Below are 13928 nucleotides of genomic sequence, written 5' to 3'. Positions count from 1 at the left end.
GGGGGGCTGTGGGGGGGCGAGGCCAGGTGGCCGACAGGTGGCTTCTTCTCCTTACCGTCTCCTCATTCTGACGATCACTATGCAGGTCAGACAGCGGAGGATGGCCACCTGAACGCAGGTAGAGTATGACGCCCGCTGTCGCTCAGAAGCAGCTCCTCGTTTCACCAGGAGAGGCTCTGTGACCCCCTCTACTGACCCTACTAAACCCCTCCTCCTCCCCCGCCGCCCCGACCGCACCCCGCACCCCACACCCCACACCCCTCCCTCGACCCTGCACCCCAGCCTCTGCCAGGGCCCCTCGGGCCACGATTCACTTAAAAAGAGGAGCTTGAGCCCCACGCATCTTTTTAAGTATCGAATGACACATCTTTTATCCATATCCGACCCTTACATAGACATGCTGAGCGGGGCTGGGACTGGCAAAAGGCTACGCTCTCTTCATAGAAGGGTAGGGTTTACCCCAGAGGTTAGCAGTAGATGTGGGTATGCGAAGACAGCTCGCCGAATCGCTTATTCCCACCTTAAACGGAGCGTCTGTGTACTGCCTGTCCCAGTTCGAGCTCTTTGAACAGCGCTTTTAACATGCTGCTAGGCCAGACAGCCTCCTCCAGGGTGCTGCATTATGGATAACAGAGCCGCCTGCAGTCTAAACAGTGTTCGTTTGAGGCTTTTTTGAACCGCACTGGTTCTTCTGGCCTGTCATACCATACTAGGTTGGTTCCATGGACCCTAATCAGGCTGAAGACGAGACCAGGTCTTTGAGTGCCGGATCTGATGATGCTTGTCAGGTGTGGGCTTCATCCGGGAGCCATGAAACATGACGATCAAATACACTTTACAGCTAACTGGTGTGAAGTGTATGCGTATGTTAACTGCCAACTAAACAAGCAGATAACCACAATGCTGATTTCTGTTCGAATTACAAGACCTCGGTTATGATTTTCTAATGCTGAATGACATGATATGAATAACATGGTTGAGATAAACGCACCTAATCGATGTACTTTGTTGATATCTCTTGGTCGTACTTTAAATGTGTCAGATATACTCCCATGATGACATGGAGTTGTTTTCTTTATTTAAACCTTACATTTTTTCACTTTAATTAATCTCCGCAAAATTTCCTGTTTTTGTTTTTTTGGGGGCGGAAATTGGTAATCATTATCTTTCTGATCAATTGATCATTGTATTTGGGGTATGGGGATTTAAATTAACTTTTTGATCATAAACCTTTTAATTGTTGCATATTGAATGTTACAACATAATACAGTACCTTGCATCCCTCAGGCCCACACAGCAGGAAGCAGGGTGCTACAAAAACACTAACTGTGGTCTCACTGAACCATGTGATAACCATGTTATTTATTCACTGTTGTGCCCTGTATTTTTATTTTTTTTACCCATTATGACTTTGCTAGACTCCCATCCCTCTACCAACCCCATCGCCACTATAACTACCGATGGTGCGGCAGGCGCAAATGCCCCTGGTAATGCCAGCCTAGTCAATGGTAGGTTGACATGACGACCTGAGCTCCGTTGTCACCTTCTCCATGGGTGCCCACTTCCCTCTCCGACTGTCTTGACCTCCCTATCTACCAACTCTATAAACCTCACCTAAATGCATGTCTCCCTCAGGTTGTGAACAATCCGCTTCCTGTTTCCTGTCCTGTTCCCTGTCTTATTTTCCTCCTTTTTCTTAAGTCTGAATCACTGAGTAAGGGATGTGGTAGTGGGGAACCAGAACTGAACCTCTGTTGCACAGTGTCACAGGCTTTGTGATGTGCGTTTGTGCGCATTATTCATACGGCCTTCACCGATGCTCGTCAGGTTATTTGATTGAAAAACGCATGTTTGTAAATCATCCCTAAAGAGCGGCTAACGTGTTCTTCACAGACTGTGTTTGTGACAGGGAGGGTTTGCTGTCGTGTGCGTTACCTAGCACGTTTGCTCACACACGATATTCTCCCCTACATGTGGAGTGTTTATGGACGTGTCCATAAAGTGACGGTATACATCGCTCAGAGTGGGGATTGCATTTGCTGTTACGGACATCCTCTGTTGATCTGACGCCCGTGTGCTGTGTGTGGGAGTGTGCTGGGCGCTGGGGGCGGGGTCATTTGAGTCTAGGGTCAGCGGGGGTTAATCCAGCAGATCCGTGGGCCTCGACAGCGTTTCGTGACTGATAACTAAAGGGGAATCATCCGCTGTGCTTGCCCATTGGGGCCTGTTCAGCAGGCTTTTGTAAGCCCAGGGAGTCATCTTATAAAGCCCTTTAGAGGGTCAGTGACCGGTCGTTGTTTTGCTCAGAACACCTAGCGATGTGTTACGACTGTTGACGGACAGCACGTCGGCGACAGCGCCGCGCTAAACGTAACGCCGTGACTGGGCGGATCAAATGACGCTCGCACGGCGTGAGCTCGGCGACGAGCGTCGACACGTGCTCAGTCCGAATCCCCAGTCGTCCCTCCTCCAAACTCAGACTTATCCGGTCCCCTGTGTTCCATCCAACTGTCGTCCCTCTGGCTTTCCCCCTGACAACGTTTACATTCCAGCCTTCCTCCCTAACCCTGTGTGTCCCTCGCATGCCCCATTCTGACGTGCGTGTGCTCCTCTGCATGCTGCGTGTCGTTACCGTGTGCGTGTCTGCGTGCCTGTAGCGCTCACTGTTGGTGTGTTGACTTTGTGATACTGCTGTACCTGTGTCTTGATACCCCCGTGACAATGTTCAGTGGGTTTTTGTGTACTGTTGACGTGTGGAATTTTCCTGTAACCCATTCATGTGAGTATGTCACTGACCTCCTTCGTCTGAAGGCCTGGCCAAAAGAGCCCAACCACACGTAGAACACATTCAAATACGACCGTACATTATTACAGTAACTGTAGAGGGCTTCCGACGCACAAAACTTCACACGCACACACCCATACAGGGAGAGAGTAGAGAACGGCATAGCACAATGTCTCACTGCAGCCTAGCTGTATACAGTCTACGACATTGGAAATATGACTTCCACTAATCGTATGTTTAATGTTTCTCTAAACATTTGCCAATCACATGACTGTATTTACTCAGTTTGTGAGTTTTTATCGTTTTCTAGTGGTAAGACGCACAAGTGCAAAATACTCCTACACATATTATAACACTGCATTCCAACAAACAGAGTACCAGTATGTGCAGCTTCTCTGTTATGTGACTGTCACAGAGATGTTGAATAAAACTCATTTTTCTGTCTTCCTTTTTTATTTTTGATTTGACTGTGAATGTCCTTGTCATGAATGTTTTTTTCTGTCTGCTTTGTTTATTTGTGTTATGTGTCTTGTATGTCTCCATCATAGGTCAAATGCAGGATGGCAATATGGAGAACAACCAGACCAAAGGTAACCAACCCACTTTCCCTCTTCCCCCTCTGGTTCCTCCTCTTCCTCGTCCTCCTCCTCCTCTCTGGTCCGGCCCGTAGGCTAGCTCAGACCACAGTCCCACCATCCGGCCTGATTGCCTGTCTGTCCACAGTGTTGTCACTGTTGTGTTGTGGCTGTGTCCTGTTCACTGTGAGCTTGTCTTAAGTCCCTCAGCTAGCTGCCTCTCAGGCCCCTCCCCCACCCCCCCCTCTCCCCTGATCTTCGCTTGTGTTCCAGGGGTAGCGCACCACGCCACAGCCTTGGTGTGGAAACCATTTATGTCGTGGGGTTGGAAGTGTTTATCGGTGAAATGGTTAAGTAAAAGGGCTGACACCACCTTCATTGCGTTTATCCAAAACAGGGAGGATTACTGTTGATAATGGATTGCGGTCATGAAGCTCTCTGTGTCTGATATAGGTTTGTATTGTTTACGAGTAAGCGAGGGCAAAGTGGTTTGTGACTGTTGTGCATTTGTGAACTACCCGAAGGTAACTGAACGAACATAGAAATTTAGACGCGACAATTGAAGCGGGGTCATTAAAATGTGAAGAGTTTAGCAAAACAACCTGTAGAATAGTCAATCCCAGAAGATACGGCAATCGAAGCATGGTCATTAAAATGTTAAGAGTTGAGCAATACAACCTGTAGAATAGTCAATCCCAGAAGAGCCTCCAGTATGTATAGTCATGTTCAGTAGAGGGCTCAGTGATGTGAAGATCTATAGCTGTCAGATGTGGTGCACATATATTTATTACAGTTCATTACAGTTGTGGGGAATTGTTTTCTGGCTGAATGCTGAGATGGACTGTTAACTTGACCACTGGACCGTGAGATCCAGAGCTGTTTGATGGATTTTCACTTTTCTGCACAGGACTCGTCTCTTGTAATATACCATCCCTCTCCCAGACTGTAACGTTAAGGGCAAACATATATAGTAGTCTGTTAATGCCCCTCAAGACTCAGCTTGGTTTTATATGTCCTTGAGATAATCGGAAATAACATTTTATAAAGTATACAAAAAAGATAACAGGCTTTGGGAAGTGGGGATGCTATGGTACCGTCTGACAGGATCAGCCAATCAGGATCCAATGATACGTCCGCTTCTTCCTCTTTCCCTGTGATCCCGACCCCCCCTCGGTCCACCACGGTACGTTACTCCGGAGCCATTCACAGAGCCAGGGCGTGTGTCTTCTCCCTTGTTGCAGTCAAAAAGCAGGACGGCGCTGCCGCCATGGAGATGCAGCCCCTGAAGAGCGCCGAGGGCGGGGAGACGGAGGAGAAGGAGAAGAAGAAAGCCAACGTCTCCAAGAAGGAGAAGTCGGTCCTGCAGGGGAAGCTCACCAAGCTGGCCGTCCAGATCGGCAAAGCAGGTAAAGGGTGGTGTCCTGGAGGTTGTTTTTTTTTTACTAAGAAGGTCTTTGAGAGATAGATAGAGACAGATAGAGAAAGAGGAGATAGAGGGATGAGAGAGAGAGAGGTGGTGAGAGAGAGAGACACAGAGAGAGAGAGGTGGTGACAGAGAGAGAGAGAGAGAGAGAGAGAGAGAGAGAGAGAGAGAGAGAGAGAGAGAGAGAGAGAGAGAGAGAGAGAGAGAGAAGGGGTAGAAAGAGAGAGAGAAAGGGGTAGAAAGAGAGAGAGGAGGAGAGAGAGAGGAGGAGAGAGAGAGAGAGAGAGAGAGCGAGAGAGAGGAGGAGAGAGAGAGAGAGAGAGAGAGAGAGAGAGAGAGAGAGAGAGATATAACTTTGTAGTATGGGACTTGGGTTCCTCATTTATGACGCTCTTCCGAGACATCCTTTTTTTCCGAGGTCACATTTGCACCATTTTCCCCTCTCCGCCCCGAGCTAAGCCTTCCCTGTTTGGTCCTGGCAGGTCTGGTGATGTCGGCCATCACGGTCATCATCCTGGTGCTGTACTTTGCCGTCGACAACTTTGTGCTCCAGAAGAGACCGTGGATGCCTGAGTGCACGCCGGTCTACATCCAGTACTTTGTCAAGTTCTTCATCATCGGTGTCACCGTGCTGGTGGTGGCCGTACCTGAAGGCCTGCCACTGGCTGTCACCATCTCCCTGGCCTACTCGGTCAAGGTGCGGCGCCTTCAGCCTCTTTCTGCACACACACGCGACCGTCATCACGCCCATAATCCATTTGGGCCTTTTCGATTTGCATGAGCGGGCAAGCAACCGGCTTCACTTTTGACGTTTAACTCTCTCGAAAGGGATCCCATTTGATGCATTCACAAGTCTATCGTCCAGTTTCACCTACGTTACACACAGCCTGCCTCCGTCGGCCCTCCTGCCTCCAGCAATCGAAGGAGGCGGGGCAGGACGGCCGACTCCTTCGCGTTTGCGCCGTCGCTTCAAATTCATACGTGTTCTGTCCTTCTCGTTTCCTCCCCAGAAAATGATGAAGGACAACAACTTGGTGCGCCATCTGGATGCGTGCGAGACAATGGGCAACGCTACGGCCATCTGCTCCGACAAGACGGGCACCCTGACCACCAACCGCATGACGGTAGTCCAGGCGTACGTGGGAGATGTCCACCACAAGGTGGTCCCTGACCCCAGCAGTCTGCCGCCCAAGACACTGGAGATCCTGATCAACGCCATCGCCTTGAACAGCGCCTACACCACCAAGATACTGGTCAGTTGAATGGTCCCTTCATTACTGTGCGTGCTGTGGATCCATTTGTACTGATTTGGATTTCTCGGCCCCAGTTTCCCAGAGATTGATTCAACTTAGTCCTGCAGTAAGAGAACATTTTCAGTGAATCTCCTTTGAAAACGTTTTGAATCTAGGACTAGGCTTAATCCAGGTCTACTGAAACTGGGCCCTTATCTTTAGAATATATCTAGATCCTATGAAGAAGATCTAGATCCACTTGATGTGCTTAGTAGTGCTGTGTGTTTCAGCTGGGGCTGGAGCTGGAATATCTTAAACAGGGTCCCAGCTGGACTGCTCCAGTCTTGTCTTAATGAAATAAACCTTGTTTGACTTCCGGAAGGCATGGATGGAGCCACTGTACCACCACACAACTTCTGCTAACCACAAGTCCTTCATTTAGTTTTAATATAAGAGTCACTCCTTAATTAAACATGGATCTTTCAAAATCACATTATAAAGTCAAATGTATGTGCAGATGCTAATGCGATTAGGCCCCAGAGCTTTCGAACGTTCGAACAGGCAGTAGATGAAGGTCTAGCGCAAGCCACGATGCACCGAAACGAGCCACAAAATGGAAGCTGGCCTACATTTAGCAGCCGGCACAAAATGGTGCTAATTGGAGTGATGGTTTCCTCGCCATCTGCCTCCCAATTGAGAGTGTCAAGTCATATAGTGGGGAGGCAGAAGTCATTAAAAACCCATCGTCTTAAATAGTCTGCGAGTTCCATGAATGCTCAAAGACATTCATTCGCTGTTCATTCAGTTGCCTTAGTGTGAATGTATGTCTTGAGACTTGCTGTAGGCTTACGTTGACGATTCTGACTGGAGACGTCACTAATGCCAGATGCAATTACTTCATCTTCTTCCAGTGGGGAACAGGTGTTTTGCAGCCATGATCCAGTAAATTAAATATGAGTTAAAATAGACGGAGATTAAACCCGAGCAAAGGGACGCTCGACAGAGAATGGAACGCGTTGTGGTGGAAGACAACAGAAGGTGTGTGTGTGTGGAGGCCTGCAGGTTGGCGGAGTCTGACTTCTCCAGCTGGTCTCAGACAGGTAAGTCCAGGCTGACCAGCGAACTGGCTTGCCAGAATGAAGACCCTCACAGTTCACACGTAGTCAGAATAATCCTCTTACTGGCACTGCCCAAATACAACGCACACCATCTGCCTGACCGGCACCCGCTCTACCTTACCTGCTCTAATACCTGGGTGAACAGTACCTGCTTGCACGTTCCGTACTGTAAGTTGGTTGAGAGTGACACCAGCGATTGAGTGCACTCTTCGAGATCAAATGGATTCACTTTACTCTACCTCGTATTTATGTTTCTGGGGGAATGTTCAAAAGAAAAACAAGATATTCAGTGTCGTAAAGTCACAGAAACATTCTAGGAAATATCTGTTATATCATGACACGGGATTGTAACTGCTGAACTGGATGGAAACAATTGGCTCGGATCAGAGTAGCAGTAAAGAAAGCAGCTTAGACCAGAGAGAGGGAAAAATGCAAGTGGGTTTAATGAAAGGATTTGTAATTTTAATCTCCTTATACTGTACATACAAAAAGATGTTGTATCATGAAGCTGAGTGGTCTAGCCAGTCCTACAGTAGAGGTCTGCACTCAGGCACAACCTTATGGTTATAACATATACAAACTTCTGCATGCGCTACATAAGGTTTGCCACAAGGAAACATTTGAGCCTTTTAAAATACGTTCAAATGCTTGGTGTGGGTGTTAACTGGATTGTTTTGAGTGATGAAGCCAACTGGAAGAAATTGCCACCCTCTCCGTGCAGAATGAATCTGTCTACTGTATGTTTTGGTGTCGCATATCTTAGCTGTGTTTTACGTGTTGTGTAGACTCTGGAACAGACGAAATGGAGAATCTCCTTAAGGTGTCCTCTACTCTACAAGCCCCAGCCCTCCATCTCCCTCTCTCTCAATTGCTCTGCCTCTCCCCCCTCTCTCCCTCTTAGTCCTCCCCCCCCTCTTCTCCATTACTCTCTCTCCTTTTCTCCCTTTTGCATCCTCTGTCGTCCTCTGTCTCCTCTCTCTCTCTCTCTCTCTCTCTCTCTCTCTCTCTCTCTCTCTCTCTCTCTCTCTCTCTCTCTTTCTCCCTTTGTCTCTCTCTTCCCATCTCCCCCTCTCTATCCCGCTGCATTGATCCGTTTTGGCTTAAGAAGTCAACAGCGGTCTCCTTAACACCCCCCCCCCCATCCCCCATCCCCCCAGGATCGCTGGGCTGGGATTACGCAACACCACTGCACTCCTGGGACCGCCACAGAAGCCTTTGATAACCAACAAACAAAGAAAGGCTTTGATATCTATCTCATTTCAGTTTCCCTCTCATGGTTAATGGAGCCGGACCATTTCTGGGCACGTGCACCCCACGTGTGGGATTGCAGCACATGCGATCCCACACCCCTCCCTCCCTCCACACACACACACACACACACACAGTCATCAATCCCACACCCCTCCCCCTAACCACACATACACACACACACACACACACATTCTCTCTGTGTCTGTCTCTAATTACTGTGATCCTCTGCTCACACACAGCTCTGCATGAGCCCCATGGTAGGTAGTGCTACCTTAGTTAGCCTCACCTGTCTCCTCACTGGCCTGCACGATGGGCTGTACATGACTACGCTAACCGGGACGACGGAAATGGCACAAACATTTCTCCCCCCCCCCCCACAGAATTGGGTCTTCTTTCTCATCTCACTGCCCATTTCCTGTCTAACATAACTCATGACCTAGAACCCGAGACAGTAACCGGACCCCGGTTCTGAGACGGAGGGATGGTGTGGATGTAGCTCAGCCGGCCACCGCGCGTCGTGTTGTCAGACATCACCGATGCCACAGGAGATGGTATCCAGATCTGGGCTCTGTCTTCCTCCAGGGCCACTCTCATGTTGCCTCCGCCACCTGCTCTACTGACCTCCGTGGTCACAGGCCGGAAAAGGTCATTGGTTCGGACACCGGCGCGTGCTGCCCTGGACCCTATGACTGACTCGTGACATCAGGATGGCCGGTGCCACTGTGTGCACGTGGTAACAAGGAGCCATGTTGGATTAGTGCTGTTTGACACGATCACTGCACTTTGGTAGGGAGGGCGTGTTTTTGTGCCGTTACCTGAGAGGTGGCTCAGGCTTGGTTCAGTACGGCTGCCTCCCAAGCTCAGGGAGATAAGAGACGGGAGAGGCAGGTGCGAGGCCGGGGGCAGGGAAGGCAGTGGGCAGGAGAGGCAGGCGAGACAGGAGGCAGGAGAGAGAGGAGAGGCAGTAGAGGCTGAAGGAGGCAGTAGAGGCTGGAGGCAGGAGAGGCTGGACAGAGGCTCATCAGTGTGCACCTAGCTCGTCTCAGACCGGAAGACTTACCGAGGCTCCGTGTGCCAATGGCCGGGCTTAAGATCAGCAGGCTTAGCGCAGTCTCGCGGTGTTTAGGATAGCGCTTTGTCACCCCGCTGAGAGAGAGCAGGCGGGGGAGAGGGAGAGACCCCAGGCTCAAGAGGAAGTGCGGATGCCAGATCTCCCCTCGGCATATGTCCCTGCCCGTGGGAGTGGCCAGTGTCCAGGGAGACGGCGGCTGTTTCCCCGCCTCAGCCACGCCACAGTGTGCCAGCTCTGCCGCTAGTACGCAACGTCCACGTCAACACTCATACCAGAGGGGCCTCCGGAGGACTCGAACTTGATCTTGAACTACAGAACACCACGTCAACCTTCCAGTGCTAAGCTTACCCTCTGGTGTGGCTAAGCCCGAATGCTTCCAACACTGTCAAAATATTATGACATGGACTTGTCAGGCTTCCCTCAGGTATTAAAGTTGCAGTTAGACCTTTTTTTTTCCGTTAATAAAACGAAGCATTGGGACCAGTAGTTGACATAACCTAACAGCATTATCACCTTATCGCCTAGGTCTTTGGTCACAGACGTACACCAAAGCAGCCAAAAGAGGACACATAACACATGCCGGTGTATGAAGCCTGAGAATAACCCTGATTATTCAGGTCGTGCACACTGCAGCCAGTGAAGCCTCCGGGGCAGGTTTTTATCTGTCTATCCAGCCCTTCAGGGGCCAACGGGGGCCCACTAATGAAATAACCATGGACCAAATGGTCCAAGAAATCACATCTGGAAATGGAGGGGTAATGACAGCAGACAGGAGAAAACATATTTTTAGAGTCGGCTTCCTGGACTTAGATTATGCATTATCCCTGGGCTAAAAATAACCCCCTGACTTCTCATTGGATGCGGCCCAGGATTGGCTGTGCGTTTCCATTTGTTTAATGATTGGATTGATGTCAGTGTTCAGACTGGAGGGCATTTCTCCATCTCTGTCAGGTAGAACCCCCGTCCTTACCCACAGTGTCTTGCATGTCCTCGGGAAGGGGATGTTTTGAACGCTGGCTGTTGCTAGGAGATCCTGCCTACTGGGAACCATTTAGGCGGCGTTCAAATGAGGCCATTAATATGATACTCTCATTAAGGAAAGACAGGTAATGTCTTAATGTAATGCGCTCATTAAGAAAAAGACTGCTTATTCTATTTGCTGCCGCAAACATGTCGTTAAGGATGTGTAATCCTGCCGGTCTGTTACGTACGTACATTCTAACACTATCCAGACATATCTCATTATAAGACCAGTTCGCAGATGATTCGATTTGAATGATTAATGGCATTTTATACAACTCCTCTACTTTCTTGAGCTGGACCCAGCAGCTCGAAGAAGAACTTTTTTTAACATCAGCGACCGGCATATAGGCTTTGAGATCTCCAAGCTGTTGGTATTCATTGGATATTAATTCCAGTTAGGCTGTGGCTACATCCTGAGGAAATGCTCTTTTGAAATCAAGGAAATGAACTCATCTTATATCAGAGTACAAACTTTCTGTCAATATTTGGGGGGTTTGTGTGATAATCCTTCTAATCAGTTGCTAGGTGCTGTTGTTTCTCTTCATATCTCTCACTACAGAAGTACCTGTGGTGTGTGTGTGTGTTCCTGTGTAAGTACGTACATGCGCTTGAGTTCCCCCTCGTGTTTATCAGCGAGCAGAGAGCCCACGAAGATGTTTATGAGATACTCTTTCGAAGTTCCTCGAATAAACCTCGTGTTGACATGTACCATGCAGTACAGTAAATATTTGCCGGAGCGTCTAAGAGAAAGTAAGAGTGAGCAGCCAATGAGCTCTGTTCAAACCGCTCAGAGCGGGATCCCTTACTTCTCACTTTCTGTCAACCACCAAACATTTACAGTATTATTGGAAATTCCAATTTGCAAATTTGTCGTGCCGACTGAGGTTGGTTTGCCCAGATTCCTTTTGAGGTTTGTGGTTTGTCTGGTGACATGATGGTGTGTCCTACAGCACTCAACGTCTATTTTAAGGCCCACAACAGCGGGGTTGTCCTGTTAGCTAGCAGTACGTCACAACCGCACAGCTCGCAGAGCTGACAGGCTGCGCTGTGAACACAGGTGAAAGACACAGGCAATTTGGTGGAGAGTCTGCAGTAGAATGGTACGGAGAAAAACATGTGAAGGGAAGGCAAAAAGAATCCCAGATCCGCAAGCCACTTGCATCTGTACAAATGCATCGCACACGCCTGTGAAGATAACTTAACGGGATTTTTCATGACAGAATGTCACATGGGCTGCATTATATGATATCGCCCCAATAAGAGAAAGGTAGTATGGCCCTGCAGTGTTATAATGCCACCATGCAATATGATGATAGGATAAGAAAGAGATAAGAGCATCTTATAAGAGTATATGTGATAGAGTAGAGATTCAGGAAAATAGGTGAGATGAATAGAGGGCGCGAGAGAGAGAGAGATGGTTGAACAAGAAAGAGGACAGAGGGAGGACAGATACAAAAAAAGAGAAGGCGAGAGGAGAGAGAGAGAAACCTTCTCTCGCTGGAGAGCCCCCCTCTCTTCTCCACGTCACTCTGCGGTCGGCCCGGCGTTTCCACGGCAACGGCGGAGTCAGAGCGCCGTTCCACCGGCTGGCCTAGTGGAAGAGCCCAGGAGAGACTGGAGTCACATTGTCCACCTCCAGCCTCGTCCCCGCCTCCTGATTGGCTCCCCTTCCCAGCAGACGCTCCGTTTGAACATGTGGACGTACAGGAGATAGATGACAGCACAGCGTTGCTACAGTACAATAACCATATGGGTGAAATGAATTCAATGACCACAACGGTTTCTTCTTTCACTTCAAGGACACACCACATTTTCCAGCTCAGAGTCGCCGCTCCCTCCCTTTGTAACTCACTCCCCAAACCCTTCAGAGACGGCACCAACCTGTCAACTTTTAAATCATTAGTTAAAACGCACCTTTTTCGATCTGCTTTTAATGTGTACAAAAGCTGTGATTTTACATGATGTACTTGTTTTATGTTTATTTTAACCATGTAAAGTGACTTTGAATATTTTGAAAAGCGCTAAATACATTTCATGTATTATTATTATTATTAGAGTTCCTCCTCCTCCTACTTACTCCCCCCACTACTCCGCAAACCTCGCCCTTATTGGTCCATTGACACATTGTGGAATGTCCTCTTGTGTCCACAGCCCCCCGACAAGGAGGGAGGTCTCCCCAAGCAGGTGGGCAACAAGACGGAGTGCGGCCTACTGGGCCTGATCATGGACCTGAAGAGGGACTACCAGCCCGTCAGGAACCAGATCCCGGAGGAGAAGCTCTACAAGGTCTACACCTTCAACTCCGTCCGCAAGTCCATGAGCACCGTCATCAAGCTGCCCGACGGAAGCTTCCGCATGTACAGCAAGGGAGCCTCCGAGATCGTCCTCAAGAAGTGAGTCGACCCCCGCGCGTGTCCACATTCAGGAACCCCCCCTCCCCACCCCATGGTAGACGTCACTAAGCCCCTTCTCCACTCCTCCTCCGCCCCCCCCCCCCCCCCCCCTTCCAGGTGCACCTGGATCCTGAACGAGGTCGGCGAGCCGCGCGTGTTCCGCCCCAGGGACAAGGACGAGATGGTGAAGAAGGTGATCGAGCCGATGGCGTGCGACGGCCTGAGGACCATCTGCGTCGGCTACCGCGACTTCCCCGCCGACCCAGAGCCCAACTGGGACGACGAGAACGGCATCCTGAACGAGCTGACGGCCGTCTGCGTCGTGGGGATAGAGGACCCGGTCAGACCAGAGGTAAGACAAAGCCCGGCTAACACAACGCCCACGCGGAACGGTGTCGTGCCCTACAGCGCGGCCTTCACATAGAATTTTTGGAGGGAGACAGAGACTCGGCGTCGCCTTGACAGGTACGGCGCTCAATTAGATGCTTCACGTCAAAAAAACGACGCAACGGCGAGAATGTACTCAATGGAGCCACTTCAGTCCGGTGCGTGCTGAGGAAGGAGAGAGCAGCTGTGTTGGTGATGCTATAAATAGATTTTGGAAATCTATTCAAAATGTGTTTTTTACATATCCATGACAGTCGCTGGTGCAGGAGATAGTGTGTTCAGGAAGAGGCGTCCTTAACTGGCAGTTATTTTGCACCCAGCAAGTAAGACAGAAAAAAAACCCAACCTCCTGCATTAGTCAACCAGCTCATTTGATCTTCTTTTTCCATTTCCCCTTACCTCTCTCTTTCTCTCTCCCTCTCTCTTTCTCTCTCTCTCTCTCTTTCTCTCTCCCTCTCTCCCTCTCTCTTTCCTCTCTCGGTTTTTCTCTTTCTCTCTGGGGCAACATTGTAACACTGACAGTTTGTGAAAGGCATATCCAGGAAACAGCTCCTGAGCATGAAGTACAAGAAAATAGAGTCCCTATGTGTCTACCAATTGGTGACCTTTACACAGGAAAAGTAATCACGTTTCTAAAAGTCTTGTCCCAAATACCACTAGTTGGTATAA

At 49.3% G+C, this 13928-nt stretch overlaps 1 protein-coding gene across 9 annotated transcripts in view; it reads left to right on the top strand.

The window, feature by feature from the left end:
• The window catches only part of atp2b2 (ATPase plasma membrane Ca2+ transporting 2), a 55237-nt gene that overhangs the window by 31569 nt on the left and 9740 nt on the right, over nucleotides 1-13928 (top strand). For 6 of the 9 annotated variants that reach the window (XM_084704587.1, XM_084704585.1, XM_084704584.1 and 3 more), the window contains 8 exons: nucleotides 86-118; nucleotides 1419-1508; nucleotides 3334-3375; nucleotides 4602-4766; nucleotides 5266-5480; nucleotides 5794-6036; nucleotides 12631-12872; nucleotides 12990-13224. In XM_084704587.1, the coding sequence (XP_084560713.1) occupies nucleotides 86-118; nucleotides 1419-1508; nucleotides 3334-3375; nucleotides 4602-4766; nucleotides 5266-5480; nucleotides 5794-6036; nucleotides 12631-12872; nucleotides 12990-13224 (1265 nt within the window). The remainder of the gene's footprint in view (nucleotides 1-85; nucleotides 119-1418; nucleotides 1509-3333; nucleotides 3376-4601; nucleotides 4767-5265; nucleotides 5481-5793; nucleotides 6037-12630; nucleotides 12873-12989; nucleotides 13225-13928) is intronic. The other 3 variants (XM_084704588.1, XM_084704583.1, XM_084704586.1) reach the window with 2 other exon arrangements.

The sequence above is a fragment of the Hypomesus nipponensis genome, chromosome 9 (genome assembly GCF_054491055.1).
Source record: "Hypomesus nipponensis isolate SF chromosome 9, ASM5449105v1, whole genome shotgun sequence".
Classification (NCBI taxonomy): Eukaryota; Metazoa; Chordata; class Actinopteri; order Osmeriformes; family Osmeridae; genus Hypomesus; species Hypomesus nipponensis.
This window is presented reverse-complemented; position numbering and strand designations above follow the sequence as displayed.